Source organism: Crotalus tigris, unplaced genomic scaffold (assembly GCF_016545835.1).
Source record: "Crotalus tigris isolate CLP2741 ecotype Arizona unplaced genomic scaffold, ASM1654583v1 scf7180000018058.1502924, whole genome shotgun sequence".
In the NCBI taxonomy this organism is placed as follows: Eukaryota; Metazoa; Chordata; class Lepidosauria; order Squamata; family Viperidae; genus Crotalus; species Crotalus tigris.
This window is the reverse complement of record NW_024096801.1, coordinates 348,636-371,921: the sequence shown is the minus strand read 5'-3', so window position 1 is coordinate 371,921 and position 23,286 is coordinate 348,636. Positions and strand designations below refer to the sequence as shown.

Below are 23,286 nucleotides of genomic sequence, written 5' to 3'. Positions count from 1 at the left end.
ACAGTAGCCTGATTTATGGTGCTTCTGTTCAAGCCTTTCTCAGTTATTTACTTTCTTTGCAGAGCAAGGTGTTTTTTAATGCTAAAAGGCCAATACTCGGGAATTTGAAAACCTTTCTGTTTGTTAGAATTAAGCAAAGATAATTACGCTTGGCTGATGGCAGAATATAGTCTTCTTCAGTTATTCAATTTATAAGCTGTCCAAAATTGCTTTGGATACTGAGAGGGCAGCATATTAAACAAACAAACAAACAAACAAACAAACAAACAAACAAACAATCCTTCCTCAGATCATCTGTTCACATTATTCAATATATTTCTCTTTTGGTGAATTCTGAAAGATTTCAACGGTCTTCTCCCATCTCATTCTGAAACAGAGAAATATTTAACATTCAAAATTGCCAAAGCCACCACTAGTCATCTTCTTCTCTCAAATTTCTACATCCAGTCTAACTTTTATTTCTGCCAATTCATCAGTCTTTTTTTCATTATCCCACCCTTTTTCTTTCAAGAAAGTTCTATGTATATTTTCTTAGCTAGTTTTTTTCTAAGATACTTTTCTAGTAAGTGCTGATCAAAGTAAAGTTTATGTGACTATAGTTATTGATGTGAGAAAATGGCAAGTATTCTTTCAGATCCAACTTCCACAGGAAATATTTTCCCTAGAAAAAAGCAGTACTTTAACTGAAATTGGTTCCCTTCAAAATATGGTTCATGATTTGTTTAAATTTACCTTTTGGTTCTCTCTACGGTTATTATTTTTTACTTCTCCAGCATAATCCATCTCTATTTTTGAGCAAAGGAAAAGAAAAATTCTATCATTTTATCTATTTTGGGATTACTGGTGAATTCACTAAGCATGTTGGTTGATAGTCATTTTTTTCTACATATTTAACATTACCTTAGATCATTTATATTCACAATGAACACTTCAATGTATGTTCACGTTATGTTTGCATACCCCAATGTATCTCTAATTTTGATTCCAATTTGTAAGACGCTAAGAAAAAGACACAGGCATGTCTTGAGCAGAGGTTTGAAGCTGCAGTACACAGCTTGACAAACTCTGAGTTTATTGCTTCTTATATACTTGTTACATACATAGGCTTTACCATTAAATGCTGACATTTTACATTCATAAGTTTAACCATTAGATGCTGACATAAAGTTTATTCATTGGAAAATTCCTTCACATAAGCAACTATTTTCTAGTAACACATTACATGGTCAAAGACCAGGTAAGAACAAATACAGGTAGATCAAAAGGAGAAAGAACTGACAAAGACAGGAAGAGATAGGAGAAGGAACTAAGCATATTATCTGTTTAGGTAGGCGAGGCATTAAGTCAAAAAGGTATGACCTTCTGGCTGCTTCATTAGGACAAAGGGTATCAAAAAGGTTATGAGGTTTGTGTGGGGGGGGAAGCACGGCAGTTTTCTGCGTGTGCATTTTTCCCCACACCAATTGCATTTCTAATCTTGCTGTACAAGTTAAATAGACATGGGACAAAATAAATACTTGACTCACTTCCTTCTACATAGTAAAAAAAACCACAAGTCAGTTTTCCCATAAATTCTTATTCATTGTAAAAATTCCTAAATATACTTTGAGCTACTGTGAAGAATATCAGAAGCGACTTTTTTATAGCTTTTTCTATCTTTTTTTACTTTTTTCCTTTTCTTACACTTTTTGCTTTTTCTTCTATTTCTTTCTTTCACTTTTTTCTTCCTTACTTTCTATTAATTTGTGTGGTGTTAATCTTCTTACTTAAAGGTTTTCATAAAAATTATACAAAAAAGTTCCTGATAATCAGAAATTGCTTCATTAGGACAAAGGGTATCAAAAGGTTATGAGGTTTGTGGAGGGGGGGGGAAGCACGGCAGTTTGCTGTGTGTGCATTTTCCCCCACATCTCACTCTTTTCTATTTTATTAGTGAGGACATTATCCTAAGCTGGAGTAGTTAGTGGGTCTTAGTCAGGGGACATATAACTTTGCATTTGTTTATACAAAACATGACTTGTTCCTGAGGTAAGTTAACGGTAGTTTAGTGTGCAAAATTGAAAGTAGAGAAAAAAAAGACATTGAATAACCATATAGGTGCATAATTAAAGTATACCTCTTGAAAGGAGGTACAATTTAAAATTCGTTGACTGACATGTATACAATGAAGTTTTTTAGGTGAAGTAGTATAATTGACAATTTTTGCACAAGTAAGATTTGTAGGAACAGCTACAATTGGTGTATGTAAAACAATAGCATCAAGGGGTAACATATAAGAGGCATGACCCCAGCTTGACATAGTTGCATAATGAAACTCATTGTCTGATAGAAAATTGCTTAAACCAGTATATTTTTTTTTAAAAACTGAAACTGGAACACACAAAGGTATAAGATAGGTAGAAAGTAGATTTTCCATATCATATGATTCAGAAATACAAAAGTCTGTCACTTGTGTTACATTAGCTAATTGCACCCAAATATTATATTTCATCTGTGATTCTAAAGGATGAGGTGGGAGAGCTTGAGCCCCCACACAGCAATTAAGAAAGAAAGAGAGGCAAAGAATGACTAAGGAATTTGCAGTCAAAACCACAAATATGGCAGCGCATAAATTCTCTGGTATAGGTTCTTTTCCCTGTTGCCACAAAACCATCTGTGCTTTGGATGTTAGGATTTTCACATCGCCCCAGGTTGCTGGTCAACTGCGATGGCGAGAGCGAAAGGGATGTTGTGCTGTCTGAAGAGTCACTTGCTTCATTTCCAGTATTGTGTTCTGGACTTAATGTCATGACATCTTTGATTGGTCGCACACACTGGGCTGGAATCCAAAGAGGGCCTGTAGGAGCAAGCACAGCAGCATAGTCTCACCCCCAAGTTAGTAAGGGAATTGGACCTAACCAGGTTTTATAAGGCAATTGCCAATAACATACCAATGGATTAGGGAGTACAGCTTTCTGCTGAACGTGACGCTGGTAGGCAGTATTTTTTTGAAAAGAAATATTTAGCTGATTTAAAGTTATTAGGACTTTATTGATTTGATGAGTTATCCATGCCAAATTAGGTATCCTTGATCCCTCCTTTTTTATTTGTTTGTGAAGGCAGTCCTTTAAGGACTGATGCATATGTGAGAAACAAAGGATGGCTGCTGTAAAGTTAAAAACAAAGCCATAAGATTGGGGTTGATCCTGGGCATGATGTAAGCACCTGGAAAATTAAAAATAAGTTGGCACACATAATGAGAGTCAGAGATTAAGTTAAAAGTCTGTTGAGAAAAGGTGTGGAAAGCTAAAATAGCAGCAGATAATTCTGAGCGTTGTGATGAGGATTGCACTGCAGTGTAAGACACTTTCCAGGTATCATCATGAGGATCCTTGTAAGCAATTGCTCCTCTCATTCGTCCTCCATCAGAAAAAACAGTAGGAGCTTCTGGCAAGGGAAAAGTAGAAAGCAGTGGGCGGACAGGAAAGGAAAAAGTCATTAAACAAGCAAGTCGAGGATCTTTAGGTAAATGATATGAAATACAGCTTATATAGTCAGTTAAAAGCACTGAAGAGATAAGTTATTCTGAAAATAAAATTGAAAATCAAATTTTGGGATAGGAAGAACAATATTAATTAAATCAGTCCCATTTCAAGGACAAGCTCAATTGTGTCCTAAGGTTATTTCAGCAACAGCCTGGATAAAAGATAAAACATTTTGGGATGGGATAAGTAAAGCCATTCAATGCAATATACTTTTTGCGCTTCTAACACAGCTAATACTCCTTTAAGTAGCTTCCTAGTAAGAAATATCAAAAGTATTAAGTGACAATTTTTATATGGAGTACTCAAGATGTCATTAATTTGCTTAACTGTGGCAAGTGCTACAGGTGGAACTACAATGAGATCTCCAGGTTGTTTCCCTTTGGTCAATAAGTTAAATTCCAAGTTAATCAAATACCATTCAGATGGAAACAAATTTACATTAAGTAGGTTAAACATTTACAAATCTTAAGCAAAACAATTCAGAGTCATTTCTTTTGGTTGATAGATATATAGATCTAACTAAACAATTTAAACTCAACAATTCCCCCCCCCCCAAATTTATCCAACAATTACTGTCTCTTCTTTCGAGTAAAAATTTTGTAATCTGAAACTGCAAGAGTGGGCATTAAATTTCATCTTCATTCATAAATCGGAATTCTACGCAGAGAGGAAAAAAAGTTTAAAATGAACAGTTCCCCCCTTCTTTCTCTCTTTCTTGCTCTTAAAGCAACACAGCCAGTTGAAAAACAAAAGAGACAGGAAATTTTTTTTGTTACAAACTTCTCACCACTAAAAAATAGTTTTCTCTTCTTCACATGCATTTTCCATAAATTCTCTCACACATTCTCGATGGGACTCTTCTCATGCAAACACTTGTTATTGCTTTTCAATTTACTTTTACAACAATAAAATCTGCAGTTTACTATTTCTTTCACAGCCTGGGAGGGAGTGGGTCAGGGGTGGGGTTTGAAGGCTAACACAGGCCTCCCTTTTTAATTAAAAAGGAGGGGAACATTTATGGTTATTTCAAATTTATCTCAGCAACTTCAAAAGACATTGGGGAAAGACTAAAAGGAATATTGAAGGTGTGGAGGGTGAGGGAAAAGTAGCAGCCTCCTCTCCTCACCTCTGACAAAGGGGAATTGAATAGAGCCAGATTAAAAGAGGAAAAAGGGAAGAAAAAAAACTTGCTTTCAGTTCTTTGAATTTTCTTTTCTTTTTCTTCCGTGGCTTTAGTTGTTATCAGATAAACTAGCCAACCGGAGGTTTACAAAGTTTTTCCATGTTGTCTTGCTAAAGATTATTTTTACTTCTACATATCAACACAAAGGACTACCAGACATTGTCTGACAGGGTTAAACTTAACAGCTACTTGAAGTTTCAAAACATCCCAATTGTTCAAAACACATTGCAGAGGAGTACATTTTGATTTAATTTGTTTCTTTAAATTCCTCTGATGATTCCCCATATATATTTTTTCTACTTCAAGATTGTTCCTCTAATATTTTCCTTACGGGGTGTATGATGGCCGTAAAGAGGCAAAAGAATTAGCCTCTTCAGAAGGAGCTGAAAATCCAATTAAAGATGCTTTTGGAGGCACAGTTTTTTACTTGATCCTAATCAGGTGTGGGACTTGTAGTTAATTGTTGCCCTGCTGAAACATCTGAGCCAAATTTTTCCACTGCTTGATGGCACTGATGCCATTGATGTAATACCTGTACTGGAGCCCAAGATTCAAGATGTAAAGTATGCCCTATCTTTCCCCAATCTCATAACCTAAGCATCCAGTGCTTAGGATATCAAGGGGAATGTTTCCCTACCTCATCCACCAGCTTCCTTATGTCTGCTTCAGACGCTTTCATGCCTGATTTGTGTAACAGGAATATGAGTTCCTGTACATGTTTCTGCTGGTGCTGAGATAGATTGCAACCCTTACTTACCACTGAGGGGTCCCATAGGACGAAGGTGCACTTAGAGGTTTATTCCAGACGCTGGTAAGTATGTTGGCTGTTGCTCCCTCGGAAGGGGGGGCTGTCCCAGTTGCTCCATGGGGGGCTGTCCCTGTTCAGGGGCCAGATGTAAGATGCTAAGAAAAAGACACAGGCATGTCTTGAGCAGAGGTTTGAAGCTGCAGTACATAGCTTGACAAACTCTGAGTTTATTGCTTCTTATATACTTGTTACATACATAGGCTTTACCATTAAATGCTGACATTTTACATTCATAAGTTTAACCATTAGATGCTGACATAAAGTTTATTCATTGGAAAATTCCTTCATATAAGCAACTATTTTCTAGTAACACATTACATGGTCAAAGACCAGGTAAGAACAGATACAGGTAGATCAAAAGGAGAAAGAACTGACAAAGACAGGAAGAGATAGGAAAAGGAACTAAGCATATTATCTGTTTAGGTAGGCGAGGCATTAAGTCAAAAAGGTATGACCTTCTGGCTGCTTCATTAGGACAAAGGGTATCAAAAAGGTTATGAGGTTTGTGGGGGGGGGAAGCACGGCAGTTTTCTGCGTGTGCATTTTTCCCCACACCAACTGCATTTCTAATCTTGCTGTACAAGTTAAATAGACATGGGACAAAATAAATACTTGACTCACTTCCTTCTACATAGTAAAAAAAACCACAAGTCAGTTTTCCCATAAATTCTTATTCATTGTAAAAATTCCTAAATATACTTTGAGCTACTGTGAAGAATATCAGAAGCGACTTTTTTATAGCTTTTTCTATCTTTTTTTACTTTTTTCCTTTTCTTACATTTTTTGATTTTTCTTCTATTTCTTTCTTTCACTTTTTTCTTCCTTACTTTCTATTAATTTGTGTGGTGTTAATCTTCTTACTTAAATGTTTTCATAAAAATTATACAAAAAAGTTCCTGATAATCAGAAATCAGATTTCTAGTCATTCCTATTAGCTTTAATTCCATTTTGTGATATGTTTTACATAATCCAGAACCACACACACCACATACACCAACAAAAGAAAATCCTTGAATTTTCTTCTTCTCTCCCATGTATATTAAGTATTTGATCTAATATTATGCTGCCTTGTCTGAATCCAGCCTACACATTTGTACTTTTTCTCCATGTATAACTCTATTATTCTTCATAAGAACAGTTCAGCAGAACTTTGTCTCTATAAGGAATTAGTAGCATGAGTTGATAGTTTTCCATTGTTTTGCATCTGCCTTCTTTGCCATGGACACACACACTAATAATTTCCAGAGACTCTTGTTCCATACTAGTCAACATAATTAGTATACTATCCATTTCTTCTCCCATAGGTTTAAGATATTCAATGGATGTTCTATCTGTGTCTGATGCTTTCCTATTTCACAGTAACTTTGCACAATGGCTCAGCAATTAAAGATGCTGAACTTTCAGCCTGAGCTGATAGCCCAGATTCAAGACCTAAGCTCCACACAACTGGGTGAGTTACCATTACTTGCCTCAGCTCCTGCCCACCTAGCAGCTCAAAAGCATGCAAATGTAAGTAGATTAATAGGTACCACTTTGGTGGAAAGATACGGTGTCCCATGCACCTTTGGCATATAGCCATGTGGGCCCATGACTATGGAAATTGTCTATGGACAATGTTGGCTTCCTTGGCCAAGAAACAGAGATGAGCATCATGCTCTAGAGTCAGACACAACTGATAGGGAAACCTTTACCTTTACCTTTACTCTACATTGTCTCTCAAAATATTTTGTCATTTTATAATTCCATTTGAAAAATCTTTCAATATCTTCATTTCATGTTTTCTTCCACTAAATTTCATCCATGATAATTTTTAAATAATCCTATTAATCTTAAATATATTTCACATTTTCTTGTCCTGTAAGTGTTAATAGTTTCCCCTATTGGTCTACTTTTAATTTATATTTCTTTCACTGCCTTTCCTTGCATGATTTTGAGAGTTTGTTCCTAACCATACTTTCTTCTTGTTACCCAAGACCCTTATCCTCCATCTTTCCCTAAACCTCAAGGGAACATATCCTGAAACCCACTTATATTTTTCCGCTTCAGAATATTAACAGAATGACACAGTTGAAAGGATCTTGGGGATCTTCTAATCCAACTCCCTGTTCAAGAACAAGAGAAATGGTTGTCCAATCTCTTCTTAAAAATCTCCGGTGTTGGAGAACCCACAACCTTGCAGCCAAGCCATTCTACTAATTATTTGTTCTCAATATCAGTAAATTTATCCTTAGTTCTAGATTGGATCTCTCTTTAATGATTTTCTATCCCTTACTTTTGTCAGGTGTTTTGGAGAATAGGTTGTTTCCCCTTTTTTCTATGACAGCCCCTCAAATATTAGAAGATTGCTATCATGTCACTCCTAATCTTTTTCATTAGACTAGACCAGTAGTGGCGAACCTATGGCACATGTGCCAGAGGCGGCACTCAGAGCCCTCTCTGTGGGCACATGCGGCATTGCCCCAGCCCCATCTCCCCCTGCAGACCCCTGACCAGCAGCCTCCGAGAAGAGAATCTCTTCCAGGCATGGCCTGCGTGAAGCAGCACAGCCAAGGACATGGCAGCCGGGCAGCAGGGACAAGACTCCACCCTTGCACCCCATCACATGTAGATGATGCTGCGGGGTGCAGGCGGAGGGCTTGGCTGCCATGGCACTGCAAGACTGCCTGGGCGATTTGCTACAGTGGGCCATGGAGGCTGTGAGTGGCCCTGCAGGTGGGTGGGGTGGGGTGGTTTTTGTGCACTCGGTTTCTAAAAGGTTCGCCATCACTGGACTAGACATACCCAGTGTCTGCAACCGTTGAGCCTCCAGCTCCCTAATCATTTTTGTAGCTTTTCTCTACTCTCTTTACAGAATCACAACATTTTGTTTTGCATCATGCTTACTAAAACTGGATGCAGTATTCCCTAATCCTAACCCTACTGTAGTCTTACCAAAGCAGTATAAACTGTTACTAATGCTTCACATGGTCTTGATGTTATCCCTCTGTTGATGCAACCTAGTAGTGCATTAGCTTTTTGGTATCTGCAGCACATTGCTAGCTGATACTTAAGTGATTGTCCCTTAGGACAATTAGATCCTTCTCATTGTTACTGCTGTTAAGCTATGTACCACCTATTTTATACTTGTGTATCTGGGTTTTTTCGCCCTAAATATAAAACCTATTTTTGTCAATGAATTGTTGGTGAGGACCCAGTGTTCAAGTCTGTCAAGAACTTTCTGGGTCTTGATTGAGCCTGTCTTCTAAAGTGTTGGCTATTCCCCCCATCTTGGTATTTTCTGCAAATTTGATGAGTTCTATGCCCTCATCTAAATTATTTATGAAGATGCTGAAGCATACTGGACCTAGGATAAAATCTTGGGATACCTGACTACATGCTTCTCTCCGTGTAGATGAGGTTTCACTGAAGACTACATGTTGAGTGTAGTTGCTCAGCTACTTATGAATCCATCTGATGCTATCTATCCCATATTTTTCTATCTTGTGAAGAAGTAGGTTGTAGTCTACTTCAGGGCTTTTCAACCAGTGGTATGGGTACTACCTGTGGTACATTGGCACCTGGCAGGTGGTACGTGGCCATCCTAGAAAAGTGGTAGCAGGGAAGGGGAATGAGCTGAACCAGTGGCAGCACTGCACAAGCCTGAGCGAAAGATGGCTGGAACTGCAGGGTTGTCAGGGTTCAGCGGAAGTGCCAGGATCAGTGCTGCTTTCCAGCTAATCAGTGCTTCTTTGGGGCTGTCAGGGCTCAGTGGAAGTGCTAGGATCAGTGCCAGGCTCCAGCTGGAGCTCAGGCGCTGATCCTGGCACTTCTGCTGAGCCCAGAAGACGTGCCGAACAGCTGGAATGTTGCAGTATCTCCAGGGTCTTGTGATTTACATTCAGATGCTTGGCAACTGATTCGTATTTATGATGGTCACAGTGTCCCAGAGTCATGTGAAGTGACCAAAACCTGCTGCAACCACCCAGCAGATGGAGGGAATAAAAACCAAACACCCTCATCCCACCTCCGCTATCAATCTCCAACAGAAATGCTCACAACAATGAAAACCTCGGACAGGAGGAAGAGCGCCGCCAGATGGGTTTCTTGCTCGGCTGAGGCTTGGGGGGGGCACTTTTTCAGTGCCATTGTAACTTTGAACAGTCATTAAGCAAACTGTTGTAAGTCGAGGACTACCTATACTTTATCACTTTTTTCCTTTTTTTGGGGGGGGGGTCATCAAGTTTTTGATACCTTGCTAGGTGACTGGTGGTACTAGGATGTTGCCATATCCTAAAAGTGGTGCAATGGGTGAAAAGGTTGAAAAGCCCTGGTCTACTTTGTCAAATGCCTTCCTGGAATCCAAGTATACTATGTCCATAGTGTTTTGCTGGTTCACTAAATGTCAAATAATGTGATTCGTCTGGAATGATCTGTTTTTGAAAAACCCATGTTATAATAATAATAATAATAGTAGTAGTAAAGTTGGAAGGGACCTTGGAGGTCATCTAGTCCAACCCCCTGCTCGGGCAGGAAACCCTACACCATTTCGGACAAATGGCTGTCCAGTCTCTTCTTAAAAACTTCCAGTGTTGGAGCATTTACTGCTTCTGGAGGCAAGCTGTTCCACTGATTAATTGTTCTCACTGTCAGGAAGTTTCTCCTTAGTTCTAGGTTGCTTCTCTCCTTGATTAGTTTCCACCCGTTGCTTCTTTTCTAGGATCTTCCCCAGGTCCATGGGAGGCTGACTGGTCTGTAGTTTTCTGGATCCACCCCCCTTTTTTTTGAAGATGGGAACCATATCAGCTCTTTTCCAGTCCTCTGGTATTTCTGCTGTGCTTCAGATATTTGAAAGATATACTTCATCAGTTATGAGATTACATCTGCCACTTCATTCAGAACTCTAAGATGTTATCCATCTTTGTCCTTATGATTTGAACTAATTTAGAATAGATATGTATTGTTTTACCATTTTTTTTGTCTATTTTGACTTGTATTCCTAATCTGATTTTTACAGTATTGCTTTGATTGGTTGGAATACAACATTCAATTTTGCATGTTTTATTTCTACATTGCCCATTTCATCACCTCTTGTATGTTCTTCTTTTGTAGAAATGGATGAAAACTACTACCTTTTTCATCAAACATTAGTTTCACTAGTCACGAAAACCCAGTTTGGTATGCACTATAGAACTGGAGTTATTAATATCTTCATATTACTTATAAAAGAGATTATTTTTCCTTCTTTTCTTATATTACAGTATACATGCTATGTACTCGGACTCAGAAGCTATTTAAGCTTTAAAAGGGAACAATGTGTTCTAAAGAGATGACTAGGAATATACAAACAGCCTAGTTCATGGCTGATTAGTTAACATTAGCCAGATTTTCTTGAAATAGAACTGAAAAGGTCTCATCTAACTGGTGAATCTCAGAATGGAGATTCTCTTGCATTAAAGTCTCTCTTGCATTAAAGTAGATGCACTTCTAGAAATCCAAAATAAATTTGAAAATATAAATCAATCTATTTCTAAGCTAACTCTACAACAAAAAACTTCCAGGAAACAACAACAGAGAAGGAGCAGACAAAACAAATAAGTGGACATAAAATTGAAAATAGAGACTCAAAGATGGAACTTAACAAAGCAAGAAAACATGATTTAATCCTAGTGGGGAAAAATTCAGAAGAAATGGAAAAAACCCCAACTCATCCCTTAAGACTACAAAATAAATCTGAGGATAAAAAAACAGATTGGATAAAATGGAATGTAGAGATGTTGAAAACATCATAGAGAAAGGAAGTGATAAGAGAAGCAGACAAGAAGAAAAAGAAAAAGATTTTCAAGAAACATGGAAAGGCAAAAGCCTCATATAAAGACACTTTATCCGATTTACTTCTTATACCTACGCAACAGTCATAAATATATGGAAAACCTTTTTGATTCAGCAAAACACATTGATCAAGAAAGATACTAGTCAAAGGAAAAAGATTAAAGTGAAAATTAAGAAAATAGATGATGGGATCTACCAGAGAGAATATTTAAAAAAGAAACATTTGTTTGAATATGGTTAAAGAAATAGAAAAGATTTTGAATACATGTCATTCTAAGAGGGATGAATTCCTTAAATACTATTGTATGCTTTCCCCCCTTTTTATTTTATTTCTTGATATAAGTAATATAATACTGTTGAAATGGCTTAGATGAAGGAAATGTTTTAGATAATTAAATGTGTTTGAATTTAAGGAAATGTTTTGAATAAGAGTTAAAGGATTAGATGACTAGACACATTAAATGGAATATTTACAGATTAAATATATTTTAATTATGGTTAAAAAAAATAAGAAATTTTGAGAATGAATATTTATTAGCTTAGGAGGAATATATATTTTAAGTAGCATTTTACTTTTTATGTTTCTTTACTCTTACTCTCTTTTCCTTTTGTTACTGTTCTTACCTATTCTTTAAGAAATGTAAAAGTGTTGAGATGGTTTATATGGGAAAAATGGATTTAAATCTTTAAATGTAATTAACTGTTGAAAAAATCTTAACCAGCAAGAATACTTTGAACTTTATGGGAGAAACAAATTTAAATAAGGACTGTAACAGGATATAAGATGAGGCAACCAGAATGATTAGATAGAAAAGAAATATTATATTGATGTGATCATTATTTCTAGGAATATTGGGAAAAATCATATATGTAACTGTTATTTATCAAAATAATAAGAACTGTATTAATTCAAGGTTTGCAAAGAAGACATTTTGGGGAAAAGGGGAAATCAACTAAATGTACTATGTGGATTATAGACTATAGAAACCAATTGTTAATGATTTTTCTTTACAAATGTAAACCCAGCAAACACACTGTTTACCAACTATTAAGAAATTTATGTTTTAAAAAATCAATAAAATATATGGGGAAAAAAATAAAATAGATGCGCTGCTGTTATTTCACTCGAATAGAATCAGGTCTTACGTTGCAAATGCCAGGTACAACTAATAGACTAACCAAACCTAGTAAATGTGTTACAGTTTATAGGAGGACTTTAATCCACAGTTAGAGCTAGTAACATACCCAATCTGTGAACCTCATCCTTCAGTAAGAATGCAATCCCACCAAAATTTTAAATACATTTTTCAACTACACCTCCACCAGTAGCATCTCTATTGAATCTAAGTTGTGCTTCAGTCCACACGGTGAATATATGGAGAGAAAGTTGTTAATGAAAGCCAGGTTAGGCTCAAGCATTTGCACATATGCCTTTCATATGACGATCTGGAGAACCAGATTTCTCATATTGGGCAATCGCTTTCTCGTTTGTTTACGGTTGAAAGTTAGCTTCAGCAAACAGATACCTTCAGCCCAAGGGAATTTTCTGTTTGATTATGCCGCATCAAAAATGTCAACACATTCAGGTCGAAGGCAATGTAGCAATTGCATTTGTTTCAATAAGTAATAGAGGCTGAATGAAATTTTGCTGATAGGCTGTGGCATGGGTGATAGAAAGGGTAATCGGCAATTATATTTATGTGTGATCTATTTCCCCCATCTCTTAATTTCCTATTTTTAATTAAATGGTTAAGATATAAACATATACCCTCATGAAGTCAATATTTTTATTTTTGCATCAGAATGGACACTTTTCACCATGCTTAAATTATCTTCCAACATTTCAATAGACCTTAATATAGTATACAAAAAAAGAAATATCAATATCTATCAATAAACTATGGGTGGGTGAGGAATGTACAAGTTTTCAAGTTAGGCATAAACTCTTAACGTTTATAGTGGATCGAACCAGTTTTTATGCTGATAAGATGAACTCAGTGGAATCTGGCAGTATCTCATTGTCTGCTGATTTTAAAAAATTAAGAATTGGAGCCAGTTAATATTTGAATGGAAGACCAACAGGAAATCTGAAGGGTTCATCCTAGTATGAGAAGTTTTAAAAAATGTGAAAAAAGTAGCAGATGACTTGTGTTTGTTGTAAAAAAAAAACCCAACAAGATTGAGGTTAGATCCAGTAAAATCAATGAAGCAAATTGATGAAAACAAAATTTAGATCCAACCCCATGTCAGTGAATTGTTAGCACAACCCCCATTCTGAGTGATCACATGATAAACAAGCATAAAGGTGTTCCTTAGACTCTAGTTTTTGAAATGCTGCAATACAGAATACAAGTTACAAGAATTTTCAACCAACTTCTTAAAAATCCTTATTGGGCCCTAGATGGATAGATGGTTCTTTGTTATGAACTGGGATCAAACTTGAAGAGTAAAATAATGGCAATATATTCAAAATATGAAAATGTGTATTATGTCTATATATATGTGTATAACTGAGTTATTATTAGAATGTTTAAAAATCGAAATTAAAAGCTGTAGCACAAAACAAACTGCATAGTGATAGTTCAATCTTTTTGCAAAAATTTAAAAGGATGAATTCCACCAGTCTGTTTCAGGGTACCTTTAAATAGCTTTGGAAAACAGCAAAATCTATTTTATTCAAAGACCATTTGGTAGTACAAAATGCAGACATTTTTATTAATAAAAATATTCACTTGGTGAATATGATAATGATGATTTTAGTGTCAGCACTTGATGTGCCTTTTTGAAACAGCAATTAAAAATAAGAGATCTCCAGACCATCACCATAGAACACAGGGAGGAAATACTGTTAGCCTTATTAATAGAAATACAGGTAGTCCTCAATTTATAGCCATTTGTTTAGCAACTGTTTGAAGTTGTAACAGTGCTGGAAAAAGTGACTTATAGCTGGTCCTTGCACTTACAGCCATCATTATGTCCCCACAGTCATGTGATCAAAATTAGGGTACTTGGCAACCAGCATGTATTTACAACAGTTGCAGCATCCTCAGTTTACATGATCACCATTTGTGATCTTCTCAGCCAGGTTCAAACAAGCCAAGTCAATGAGAGGAAGTCAGATTCACTTAATGACTGTGTGGTTCACTTAATGACTGAGATGGATCACTTAATGACTATGTCAAAAAGGTCATAAAATTGGGCATGACTCATTTATCAATCAGCTCACTTATCAATGGAAGTTCTAGTCCCAATCTTGCATATAAATGGACTATCTGTACTTTGAACTGGACTATGAACTGGACAATGAACTAAAGATGTCACAAGAGGAACATAATACAATTATTATGATCAGTTCCAGTCAGTGATCTACTTGCCACATTTTATACTAACCATTTGGAATGATTTTATTCTTCACAGTGCTACCATTTGGTATTAACTGATTAATTTACTTGGAGAGAAGGAGAGTAAAAATAAACTCTACTTAGGAACTCAAACATATATCAGGGTTTTGGGTATATGTGTGTATTAATCATTAATGGGACAAAAGCATTTGCCATTTTCTGGCATATTCTAAAATTTATCTTTGACAGCAAAAACTAATCCTGGAACTGAGACACGATGCTCCTTTACGTATGCGGTTCATCTCCTGGTATTTGTGGGGAACTGAAAGTTGTTTCCTAATGTCGGATGCGTAGAAAATATTTGCAGTCCTGGCAAATAGTATATTTTACCAAGTGATTAGACTCCTCCCTCCAGTTTTACCCTGCCCCCTCTAGGTATTTTGCTTCCCAACCTTTGCCCGTGGCATTGACCTATGAGAGTGTCCCATCAGGACAAGCTGCAGTTTAAGTCCAAGCTTTCACCCATTATAATAAGTGAATAATCTGCTTCTACCTAATTGGGATCTATGGCTTCCTACTCATTCCCCTTTGGGGAGAAATACCTAAGAGAGAGAATCAAAGAGGTTACTTTGACCCTTTTATTCCTGACCTGTTTTTGGGGTGAGTAATCCTTTTTTTGTTTATCATGCAACAAGCTAATAGATAGCTGTTTCCTTTACCTCTGGATCCTTCCTCTGTCGCAGGTGGTATTAGAGCAAGTTTCTTCTCTATCTGCTAATATATATCTATGAATATGTGTGTTTGTATAGTAAACCAATCTAAGCCAGTTATTAAAATAAAGTGATTGTTGAGTGTTGGTAACCTCCTGACTCCTTTTTGGTGGACCACTTGATGCCTGTTAGTCAATGATTGTAATTTAGTGGTGATTCACTGGTCTCATTAGCTATTTTCTAATGAATGGTTTAATGCTTGCTAACCTTTTTACTTTGTTTTTAATCAAAGGAACTTAACCAGAATATAAACTTTCAAGCTAAAACCAGAGCAAGATTGATGATGAGCTATTTGATGGCATATCTACTATCTGATCTTTATCAAAGTTCTTAAAAAGGAATGTTTACTAAATAAAGGCTAGCCTAATCCAGTAGCTTTTCTCAATGTTCTTTAAAAAAGAGTGTATGCTTAGAAGTGCTTTGCACCAGTTCCTTGTGCCTTAACTAAACCTCATAATGATGATGATGATGATGATAATGTTGATGATTATGTTGATGATAATGTTGATGATAATGTTGATGATAACGATGATAATATAAATAGTGATAGTATTACAGTACTGAAACAATATATTAAATAAGCCCATTCTCAGATTAGGCTATTAAATCTCAGCCTTGGAATAAATACATTCTAAAATGAAGATTGCTTTCAGCATTTGTAAAGTTATTATGAATCAGAAGTATTACAATGTCATAAATCTTGGATTGTTTTATTTTGCTTTTCTTGTCTAAATAGCATTTTTTGTAAACAGTTTTATCAGAAATGTGAGAGAATGACAAGCTAGCAAAACTCTCTGTCTCAGACTATATTCCCCATGCTGAACTATGCTGCTTCTATGATCTAACAGACAACTATTCTGATGTTTAGATGAATCTTTGTTAGCTTAGGGAACATCATGCTGGCATTCAAATAATGAGCATATGCCAGTAACTGTGAGAGGGATCTTGGAGTCCAAGTGGATAATCACTTAAATATGAGCAGGCAGCAGCAGCCAAAAAAAGCCAATGCAATCCTAGACTACATTAATAGACAGATGGAATCAAGATCATGTGAAGTATTGCTACCACTTTACAAACCTTTATAATATCACACTTGGAATACTGCATCCAGTTTTGGTCACCACAATATAAAAAAGATGTTGAGACTTGGAAAGAGTGCAGAGAAGAGAACAAGGATGATTAGGGGTTGGAGTCTTAAACATATGAAGAACAGTTGCAGGAATTGGGTATGTCTAATCTTGTGGAAAAAAAGGACTAGGGGAGACATGATAGCAGCACTCTAGAATTTGAAAAGATGAGAGGTCCAAAGTGCCAGAAACTAAGACAAGAAACAATGGATGGAAACTGATCAAGGAGAGAAGCAACCTAGAACTAAGGTGAAAATTCCAAATGGTGAGAACAATCAACCAGTGCAACGGCTTGCCTTCAGAAGGTGGGTGTTCCATCATTGGAGGCTTTTAAGAAGAGACTGGATAGCCATTTCTCTGAAATGTTATAAGGTCTCCTGCTTCAGCAGGGGTGGAGGGTGGGAGTGCAGTTTGGATCTGATGATTGCCGAGGCTCCTTCCAATTCTTTTATTCTATGTTCTATGTTGTCTGAATCTATATCCCCTTTATATTGTCTAAATTTCAGACCAGGAAGAGAAGAGAAGAAACAAAGGCACATGGGCTACATTTCAGCAGCCAGACAAATGGCAAACAAATAATTGGGGGACTTTGCCATTTGGAAGTTATTCCCCACCTAAGGAGGAACTGAAATTGAAAGGAGTCATAAATACACAAGATAAAATACCTCAGGTTGTATAAAACTAAATGAAATGTGATGACAGGAAAGGGATATAGGCTTTACTGCATGAAAATGGTTGACTGCTCTTGTAATGAAGGCAATGAATGAGGTTTGTTGATTTCCCCCAAATCTGATTTTAAGCTCTCACTGTACTTTTATCTATGTGTAAGTAAACAAACATAAACTCCACAAGTTAAATTCAGATCCTGATCCAGATTTTAGGAAATAGGACTTTCCAAATATTGTCCCTTACTATTGGCCATGATGTCTAAAGTTTAATATGCTTTTCTCTAATTCCTCAGGTGATGGGAAAGTATGTCAGCAGACTTTCTATTTCATCAGTTGCTGATTCCATTATGTCCCGTGCAATGAGGAAGCAATTGATTTCATGCAGGATAATTGAAAGAAAGCGATTGGTAGATTCCTTTGTGTCAGTTACCATTTTGAAAGAAACAACTGTTCATTGTTCTTCCCAAGAGTGAAGGCAGGTTTTGACACATGGCTATACTTGCTTAGCCTCTGTGACTCTCTTCAGTGCTAGAAACGGGTGGAGTTTGCTCTCTATTTGCCTCCATTGATAGGGCAAGTTACTATATGTAAACAGAGAGCAAATCTTGCTCCCTTTTAGCACTGAAATGTTATCTAGTTGGATAATGTCTGCAAGAAAACAACCAAGCTCAGAAGGCATTAAGGACCCCATAGCATATATTTATGAGTATCGTTGGGTTTTAATCTTCAATTTGTAGATGCACATACAACTGACATTGCAAGCAATAGTAGATTGTGAAGATGGAGATTCCATACTGCTATTTGAGAAGATTAGGTGATTATAATCAATACCAGGGCATACCCCTGCCTGTTTCAATAACCTGTGAAACTTCAACAGTTGTGTGGGGAATTCCTTGGACCACCCAGATCCACACATCAGACAAATATTGGCAAGGAACATTTCCTTCTGGCTAAATAAATAAATAAAATAAAAATGGAACATAAAGAAAATGTAGACTTTGATCACTGACTACAAGGCTGCCAAATTAGAACAAGCTCACAAACAAAACATATCCAGGCCAAATTATCCAAAGGTTGGACCTGCATGTTTTTATTTTACTTTTTTCAAATAATTTCTAAATAGTAGCTACCAGGAATGGAACCAAAAGTGGGATCATAGCCAAAAGATCAATTTTGAACTCCAAATTAGCCCTAGCAAAATGCATTTCCCGAATACTGCTATGGGTATCAATAGTTTCTATTGCTAAGAATATGAAAAGGATTGAAAGTTTAAAGGAAAAAAAAACAACCCTTTTTTATACTCATGTTCCTGTCTCTCTTTTCAGGCTGCCAAATAGAATCTCTCTCTTTTTTTTTTGTTCTTTCTCTGTCTCAATCTCAATCTCAGTCTCAGTCTCAGTCTCAGTCTCAGTCTCAGTCTCAGTCTCAGTCTCTTCTCTTCTCTTCTCTTCTCTTCTCTTCTCTTCTCTTCTCTTCTCTTCTCTTCTCTTCTCTTCTCTTCTCTTCTCTATCTGTTATCAGTCTGCCCTGAGACTAAGTCAATTCATTGTATGACGAAGTTCTTTTCATTGAAGACTGTGGACTGTAAGTTGCTACATTAGCCCAGGTTATTAAGAGTGCACAGAAGCAAAGACTTATACTTCCATATTCTTTCATAGGATTGAGAAAACCTGGCCAATGAGGCTTCTTCTCAAAGATGTAAGACAACAGTTCTACTTGACATATGACATATTCTTTTGTCCTCAGACCACCTCTTATTGTATCTTCAATGGTTCTGGTTTTGCTCTTTTTTTTGTCTCAAAACAAGCTTACTATACTCTAACTTTTACTCTACTGTACTGTATCTTTAATGCTTACATCTTCCAGTATCTTTAATGCTTACATCTTCCAGTTTCTTCTTGACAGAATTTTTCTTTTCTTTCTCCTTTTCTACCAACAGATTGAGTATTTCAGCAAATTTCAGATTGAGTATTTCAGCAAAAGGAGTGCCATTTTTTCTAACCTAGCACTTTTTAGAGCAGCGGTTCTCATGCGCGGCGCGCATGCGTGGCGCCGCCCTCTGAGGGGGAAAAATGGCAGATCGCGTTGTTTGGCGACCCCCGTAAAATGGTTGTTCGAATATCATATATTTTTTCCTCTAGTATCACTGCTAAAATAGACCAAATGAACAAAATGTATTAACTCTTCTTGGATTACCCTAGTTCCTTGCCCCTTCTGTTGTTTCTTAAATATTTCTTATATTTATAGCTGTCCTTTTATTCAGTAATTTAAGTTACTGCATGTCATACTCTTCACTTGGCTACTGTGTTATCATTTCAACAATCTAATTTTTTTTATTTATTCAGTAATTTTGACATCTTAAGGTGAATTGAACTTGTGTCAATCCAATCCTATCACAAACTCTGACTCCTCACTACATTACATGGGCTTTCAAATCTATTAACGAAGTTTTTGTTCTCATCGTTATTGTATTTGGTTTTGCTTTAAATCAACTTTTGTCTTTGCCACAATGTTTCCATATGTGTTACTTTTAAAATGGTGAATGCAAGACAGCTAAATTAAATCTGGACTCTTTTATGTTTTTAACTATACTGTTACAAAAAAAGTATTAAATTATATCAATTTAATACTTTCTAATCAGTTTTCTGTGACTGGTTCATACGGTACATTATTCTAAGCATAATGTTGGTTTTTCCTCTCTTATCATCCATTTCATGACCCCAGCCATTCCTTGTGGTTTGTAAACCGTGGCCTATGGCCTAAGAGAAGGGGAAAAGAACTAGGGTAGTACAAGAAGAGACCCTATCTTTTATATAAGAACAGAAAAGACTGGTCAATCTAATCTAATACTAATGCCAGAAATTTTTCAAGTTTTCAATCAGGGATATGAGCACCAGTGGTGGGATTCAGCTGGTTTGTACCACTTCAGCAGAATCTGTAGCTAATTTTTTGTTGCCCAGGCTGGACTTCCAGAAATGGCATCCACACAGAGAACCAGTTGTTCACATATTTGAATCCCACCACTGGATATGAGCTACCACCAACTTGCAGTCTCTTTATAATGCTCTATGTATATTTGAAGGAATTTAAAAATCTAGAGTACAAGAGTTTTATCTGAGAATCAAACTGCATACATGTAATATACAGAGTGATTTTCCTAGGCCCTGTTCAGTATTCCCTACAAGCTTGAAGATATGAAGAGAACAAAACTTTCAGAACAGATATCTCATTAGAAGAACTGCAGACATACCTTAAATATGCAGTTCAGCTAAAAAGGCTATAGAAGAGATGAATCAGAGATGACTATTTGCAAGCATGCAATTATAAGTAGCTGTTGCTTGAAAAAGAGAAATGAAGCCTTGAAATCAAGAGGAAAGAGAGCAAATGTTTACCAATCTGGTGTGGAAATTTTCTGGCTCTGCAGCAAGCAATATTAGTAATTGTATCTGAGCTTTGAAGCAGCTACTCTCATAGAACAAACTACCTATGATTGCTGAGTAATATTCTGTTTTCTATTTCATGATTAAATTTTACAAGCAACTGCCTCTTTCTTAGGAATTCAATGAGATTATGAAATGTGTGATTTGTGGAGCGTTTCAAAAATAGAACCTTTTATTGCATTTAGCAGTTGGAAAATGCTGAATAAAATAAATCAAGGATGCAAGTAAAAGGTGATGCATTCACAGAAATCAAAACCAACTTTTAAAACTGTAAACAGTTGCACTAAACCTGAAGATAGTCAGTCACCCTTGGGAGTTTTGTTTCTTCCAACATTAAAGTCAAGTCATGGGGGGAAAACAATTCACTGACCAAATAGTAGAGGCTGGTAATTTTCATCTAGATTGTGATTAAAGCAATATGACCTCTATGATGCTAATTAGTCATTTTCAATAAATACATATAGAGAGATAGAGAAGAACAATTTTTATGAAAAACCCCAGGTCTGGATTTCCAGTAAAACAGATTTGGACTTTCATAGAGCTCTACTTGCTTCATTGTTCCACTGCAATGGATATTGCAGTTCAGACATATTGAGTCATTCTTCCAAAGTCCAATAACTCCCATTAAACTCATCACTGTGTACTGTTTTAGTTTTCCCAGAAAGAAGGCCATTGCCTTCACAAGGTTGTTTCAAGGGGAATATTCTTGAGCTAAGACTAATTGCAAATTTCCCTAATGCTTCTGTTCTCTCAAACTGTTCTCTGTGAGATCTCTTAGTTCTTACAGGGCATTTCAGGAGTTTTGGCCTACTATGCACTCAAGTTTTGAGCATAGGGAGGAAAAACCCCAGAAGTTAATTTTTCTAAATATGTCTGTTTTCTGTCTTTTGCACAACAGCCCTATCTAGAGTTTCTAAGTGTTCTAATGGCAAATCCTTTAACAAATCTATACCTGTCATCCGACTTTTGGTAGAATGGAAAAGGAGGCAGAATGTTATTTGTCCATCTCACTGGCCATTTAAACATATAGAGTTTGTTACACACACATTTCTGCTAAAATTATCGGAGGATTAGGAAACTTGTGGATACAGTAAATCCATGGTTAACCTCAGTACAAACAGTGATCCTTATGTAATCAACCCTTTATTATATTTCTTGAAATTAGAATGGCAATAACCTGTAGAGGGCTTGAAGGGGAGGTGGAAATCCAAGGTCACATTACATTTACTCTGCTCACATTGAGTCACGTGAGGATCTACAAAGTAGTAAAAGCCAAACTTTGCTATATCACTAGAAACAAGAGTCCTGTGTATAGTGTATTCTTTCAACCTAAAAAGAGTTGCAGATTGGAGTAATTCTGAAAGATGCATTCAAATGAATGCATACTACAGAATCTTTTCAGATAACTGAATTCTCTCCTTTCTTCCCAGATTTTAATGCATCTATTTTTTTTCTTTCTTTCTCCAGTCTCCAAGGAATGAATTGTAGGAGGAAAGGAGAAAGAGGCAGATTAAGTGGCAGCAAATAGTTCAATTAATTGGAGCACATAGGGACTTGTATTATAGTGCAGAGACTAAGAGGATGATCTGGAAGAAGAGAGGGAAAATCCATTAACAAAGCAACAAAAAGAGAAATAATATTTAAATCCAAATAATGAGGGAGGATTATAAAAAAATCACAGACAGACACCTTCCTAATTCGTAGGTATATAAAAGGGGAAGAAAGGGAACAACAGAGGTACAGGATTATGTTACTGTACCCAATCTAAATGAAAGCAGTTTATTAGTCTTTAATGGAATCTATTTCTTGGTCTAGTCTGTCTTACAGGGCTGACAAGCAGTGTGCTTAGTGACAATATCTTCATTCATTTTCACAATTTTTGCTCATGTCCTGCTTCTGGTTTCAATTGTACCTTCAGACATTAGCAGTTTACTCAAGATCAAGGAAATAACAGCAGACAAAAATTGTGAACCAAAACAGAGTCTCTGAAAGAAGCTTTCTAAGTGGTTTTGCTTTTAACAAGAATTCATAGAACAATAATCAAAATTCAGTCAGAGTTCCAAGAGCCATGTCAGGGTTATCAATCTGTCCAGAGGTGAGCAATATGCAAACAAATCTCGCACAGGAACTGAAGATTACACTGGTTGATTCCAACAAGGGATCATGAGTCAAGGCTGCCTCTTAAATCAGGCTGCAGCCAGTTGCCTTTATTCAAGGGATGTATTCCCTTGCTTGGCATGGAGCCTCACAGAATGTCTTTGTTATGCTCTTTATTCTACTCACCAAAGGCAGGTGCTCGGAGGCCTCATGTCATCATCATCTAACTACTCCAGCTCTTCAGATGGTACCTGTGTTTGATCAGCCTCAGGTGACTCTTGACTTTGTGTCTCCTGAGACTAACATCTATAGATTCTGCTGGGGCCTTTTCTTCAAATTCAGAATCATCATCTGAATCCTGGCTGTTGACATCCCATCATCTATAGTAGGCACATTTAGGGGGTCATATTCAAGAGAAGAGGTATAGGAAATGTAGCTCAATTTTTGTGTTAAGAATAGTTTTGTCATGATTATTTCTTTTCAATTACTTGCTGTATTCTTAAGGTTAATAGGATTCCCT

The 23,286-nt window shown here is 36.5% G+C and overlaps 1 protein-coding gene across 1 annotated transcript in view; it reads left to right on the top strand.

The window, feature by feature from the left end:
- Positions 1–15,126: 15,126 nt before the first annotated feature.
- Positions 15,127–23,286, top strand: part of LOC120309752 (deleted in malignant brain tumors 1 protein-like) — a 35,837-nt gene continuing 27,677 nt past the window's right edge. Inside the window, exon 1 of the mRNA XM_039347281.1 lies at positions 15,127–15,324. Within this exon, the coding sequence (XP_039203215.1) occupies positions 15,231–15,324 (94 nt within the window). The 5' untranslated portion in view covers positions 15,127–15,230. The remainder of the gene's footprint in view (positions 15,325–23,286) is intronic.